The 5,002-nt window shown below is 39.4% G+C and overlaps 1 protein-coding gene across 1 annotated transcript in view; it reads left to right on the top strand.

The window, feature by feature from the left end:
• unc119a2 (unc-119 lipid binding chaperone a2) overlaps positions 1 to 3,506 on the top strand; it is a 20,501-nt gene extending 16,995 nt beyond the window's left edge. The window contains exon 5 of the mRNA XM_005727940.1: positions 1,541 to 3,506. Within this exon, the coding sequence (XP_005727997.1) occupies positions 1,541 to 1,653 (113 nt within the window). The 3' untranslated portion in view covers positions 1,654 to 3,506. The remainder of the gene's footprint in view (positions 1 to 1,540) is intronic.
• Positions 3,507 to 5,002: the final 1,496 nt, after the last annotated feature.

Genomic DNA, 5,002 nt, shown 5'->3' with positions numbered 1-5,002 from the left:
TGTACTTGGCCTCTCTGTAGCAGTCCCTGTCTCCGCTTCTGAACGCCTTAGCAGGTCTTAATCAAGTAAGAAGTTCCACGAGGATTAATAGGGCAAGGAGAAGCCAAGTGCTTATAAAAAAATGCACTTGAATAACGGATGAACTGCAAGTATTAGCACCTCTATAAAAGCAGAGGTTTTGACAGTTTGCAGGCTTGGGGCAATCAGGTGTGTGTTTGCGCAATGCCAAGGAGGAAATCAGCAATAATATCTGAGAAAAAGTTGTTGCTACTCATCAGTCTGGGAAAGAGTTTTAAGGTCATTTCCAAGTCATCATCTGAAGTCCATCATTCAGAAGTGAGAAAGTATATTTACAAGTGGAAAACATTCAAGGGACTTGCTAATCTTCCCAGGCATGGATGTCCCAGCATATTTACCACAAGGTGCAATGCTTAAAAAAAACTACAGAGAACCCAAGAGCAGCATCTCAGACTCTTTCACGGTAGCACAAGGCTTTTACAAGGCACTGCTGTCTGAACATGGGCAAAAAAATCCATACTCCTCAATCAATTTGAGCCACAGACCCAATTTTGGGTTGGGTTTTTTTATTTATTTATTTTTTTACAAAACAAGTCCATAAATCTTGTTCAATAAAGGGTTTGTACCAAAGTACTCTTAACTTAAATGTGAGGCCATCTGTCTGGTAGCTGAAGCTTGGCAAAAACTGGGTCATGCAACAGAACAACGATCCAGAGCACAGCAGAAACTTTACAATAGAGTGATGGAAAAAGTCCCAGTCAAAGTCCAGACATCAAAATCATAGAAATGCTGTGGTGGGACTTTAAGAGAGCTGTGAAAAAACAAATGACTTCAAACCTCAATGAACTAAAGAAGAGTGGGCCAAAATGCTGTAATCTGCAATACCAGGCATTGGCCAGTGCGCCGGTCTGTCGGCCAGTGCCTGGTATGCCAGATTACCAGTCCAGCCCTGCTCAAAACTACAACTGGCAACCTCATGGTGGCAATAGAGAAGAAGCCACCAAAGCTTCCTGAGAATCAGGAAGTACCTGACAGCTTCGGTGCTCAGGAAGCTTTATCGAGTAGCTACTCAGATATTTAATTGTCAGCTTAAGTTGGGTGGGGAGAAAACATCCAAAAATACTTTAGCCTATCGTGTATTGTAATCACAAATAAACTAAGTAAATGACACAGTTTTAATGTAAGCAACATAGTGAATTTACTACAGGGCATATTTGTCAGTCAAACAAGTGAATTAAGTGAACTCAGTGTGTCTTGAATATATATTTACCAGTTATTTATGTATTAAAGTCACATTATGTTTACTTCTTTCAATCATTTTAGAATGACAGCTATGCATGTCATTGGGTTTACACTTTTTTTCCTCTTAAAACTACATACTTTATAAAATTTTTACCAATTCAGTTGCATAATAGGCCCAATGAAGGTGTTGCTTTTACTTTTTAAAATTATTTTCTGTTCTGACCAGAGTAGATTAGGAGCCGGTCTTCTAAATGCTGCAATGTTTTCTGTCTGCTTGCAGTCAGAGAGATGATCCTGCACCCGTATGAGACACAGTCGGACAGCTTCTACTTTGTGGACAATAAGTTGGTGATGCACAACAAGGCAGACTACTCGTACAATGGCGGGACGTAGAGGTGGCACGCTAACAGGAGAGCAAGCGGAGTTATGGACTAAACCCGAGGGACGATCAAAATACACGTGTGGGGTTAACGTCCTGTTGATCCTGCAGTCTCTCTCCCTGTATCTCTTTCTCTCCCTCTTTGTTTTTCCTTCAGAGAGGATGCAGTCAAGAAAAGGCCCACACAGATGTGACACTTATAATCTGTGAGTGTGTGTGTGTGTGTGTGTGTAAGCACATCTGGGTTTATCAAAGCCTAACAGGAAACACACACACACACACACACACACACTGATGCACACAGCTCAGTGTGGCGTCGCTGTAACAAAGTGTGTTTGTAACATGATAAACTTGCAAGTAAGCAACTTTTTAGGAATTATCAAATGGTTTTTGCTCTCTAGCCACGTCATGAAGTGAAAAAAGAAAAAAATCTTTAATTATTGGTAGAAATTATTTACATTTTAGGGTTTAGAAACGCGTCTGAAAACGTGTTTTTAGGACTTAAAAACAGTCTTTTGGAAATCTGTTCTCAGATTCAGTGAGTCTGTGTGTTTTGTATGCGTGTGTGTGTTTGTATGTGCGTGTGTCTACCCTTGCTTTTAGTGTCTTTTGTATGATCGTCTGTGTGTATAAGTTTGATGCATGATTGATTTAAATGTCAATAACATGAACATCTGGTTGGCAAAGTTCAAATAGATTTCCAAACCCGTTTAGTGCATATTCTACAAAGTAGGCAGTAAGTAGTTATTTTGTATTTATAATTCCCTCCCCCTGTCCCTTTATTCCTTTTAGTTTTAGTAGGACTTGTGTTTATTATATCTGCTCAAAGCGCAACATTTTACAACAATCAGGAAACTTACAAAGACAAGCTGAGCTGATATGAAATGTACTTTGTCATCTGTGCAAATTCAACTGTACTTCCAGCCCCATGTTTCGTTGTTTAAGTGATAAAGAAAACTTTAGAGAGGTGCAAATTATGTGTTTCAGAAGTTTCAAAAGAGACGAAAAGGAAAACATGGGTTAGCAAATGTTCATGTTCACCCTGAAATGTTCTGCAAAAAAAGAAAGGATAAGGAATGTAGCAGCAGTTACTTAAAGAACAGGTCACCCTTAAATCTCTTCCATTCTGTTGTTTCTCGTCATGTCTTGTGTGATGCGGATATTTTCTCTTTCTCAGGTTTTTTTTCCCTGTAATATCTTATTTTCTGTCAAATTGTTTTCATTCAGAGACATTCCAGCGATTTAGACCAGAGTATGGTGATCCGAACACAGGATTGCTCCATACTGTAATATGCTCACTGTGCTTTTTGTCTGTTTGTGCTGAGACTCAAGAGCAACCACATAGGTTCCTGCATTTCTTTCCCTCATCACACACTCTAATTTGATGCACTAGAGATTGATATTAGTTTATGTGACTGATGATTTTAATGAGTCTAAATTTAAAATGCAGTTAATTTAGACAGATACTGCATCGTATTTGCAAACACTCACAAATCTATGAATAACAGGCCAGCTGAATCAAAGTTACTCAAATGTACCTGCTGGGTGTTCAGATTAACAGAGGAAATTGTGGACATGGATTGATTCAAACTGGCACTGCTTTGTTGATTTCATCCTGCACAACAGACAAAGTACGAAACATTTATAATAGTTGTGAAATGAACAGGAGGGGACTCAGATTTGACTTAATCAGAGATTAAGCCAATTAACATGAATGTTATTTTAAAAAAAAAAAGTAATACAGATATGTAGAACAGATTTATATATGACTGTGACTCGTGCAAATTATTTTGAACTCGGGAAGTTTTTGACAATACAAATGTTGGTGTGACTGAAAAAAGTAAAAATAAAAGATTTTGAAATATCACTGTCTTCGCTGCTATTTGTGTGGGTGTGCCTGTCTATCTGTTGAGTAAATGAAGGTGACACTTTGTTGAAGTAGTGCTTTATTTCTACAGAATAGAAGTGGGTGGGTCAGAAATCTTGTTCAGTTTGGAAAAGTACACATTTCTCTGCTGGGATGTTCTGCCTCAACATCTTCATTTTTTCACATTCTCTTGTATAAAACAAAAAACAAGGAGAGAACATGGACACTAACCTCTGCGACCGGTACATCCTGTTGGCAGCCTCTTATCTCTGTTACCCAACCAACCAACGTTTTCATCTGTAATGACTGGGCACAGCCACCTTCCTGCCATTTATTTGTGCGCTTTCTTGGAGTGAATCTTTCAAAGGGAAAGCTTTTAAAAATCCTATTTGCTTTAATTAATCCTTCTGTTTAGTGTTAAGGTGAATACAGGATACAGTTAGCTTAGAGAGTAGAAACAGAGGGAAACAGAGCCTGGCTCCATTTAAAATGTAAGGGTTAGCCTACCAGACCCTATAAAGCTCACTTATTAATATACTACAGCAGGGGTTGGCAACCCTGGGCACGCGTGCCACAGCTGGCACACGAAGGGTTAACTGATGGCATGACCATAGCGATTTTTCGTTTTTATGGCCCAATGGGGGGTTTTTTTGTAACGGTATAAACAATGAAAGTGGTAGATTGTTGGCTATGGCAGAGCTTCCACAGAGGCCAGCGGGTGGATGAGGGAAAGGGGAGGCAGGAGGAGAGGAGACCCGAGGCGGGGTCAGATATAAACCAAGTTTAGGTGAAGTTTATTTTCGTTGTACTAACTTTTTACAGTCAGTTTAAATAACTTGTAGCTAGCATGATGGAGTTTCTATACAGCTGGGTGGGTGCTATGATGTTACTGATAGTGAACTTTATTTTATTCATAAGGTTAGTTAGTAGAGTTGCCAACCGTCCCGTAAAAAAATGGAATAGTCCCGTATTCAGAGAAAATATTACGCGTTTTGTGTTGAGGTGAAAAGGAACAGTTTGTCCCGGACTTCAGCTAGAATGAAAAAAGCTGGATTTATTCTGTGTCTTTACGCTGTCAGCTGCCTCTTCTTCTCTCATTCTCTCGCCTCTCTCTCCTGTTGCTACTTCAATCATGAAACTGATCAATGATCAGCTGATCGGCTTTTCTGACGCAAGTTCTATTTCTCTTGTTTGTTTATTGCCCACTTTGCGCCAGAAAAAGGATGTCGCACTAAACAACAGCAGCACGTTTAAGCTTGATCAGCTGTTGTTAGAATTTATTTAATATTACTTCCTAGTATCAGCTGATGTTTGCTTGAGCCACAGCTGTAAAAGCTGCTGGTCATGATGTCGGTTTGGATATGTGGTGAGAGGGAAACATGAAGATGAAACCAGGAGATGTCCTTACTGAATCATCAGAGCTGAACAGGTGATGGAGAAACAGGTTTACCTTTTAGGTGACATGAATGAGTTGAAGGGAAGTTATGAAATGTTTC

This window comes from Pundamilia nyererei, unplaced genomic scaffold (assembly GCF_000239375.1).
Source record: "Pundamilia nyererei isolate P.nyererei 1_Seehausen unplaced genomic scaffold, PunNye1.0 scaffold00026, whole genome shotgun sequence".
NCBI lineage: Eukaryota > Metazoa > Chordata > Actinopteri > Cichliformes > Cichlidae > Pundamilia > Pundamilia nyererei.
Note: the sequence above shows the minus strand (reverse complement) of the source record. Positions and strands in the feature narration are given on the sequence as shown.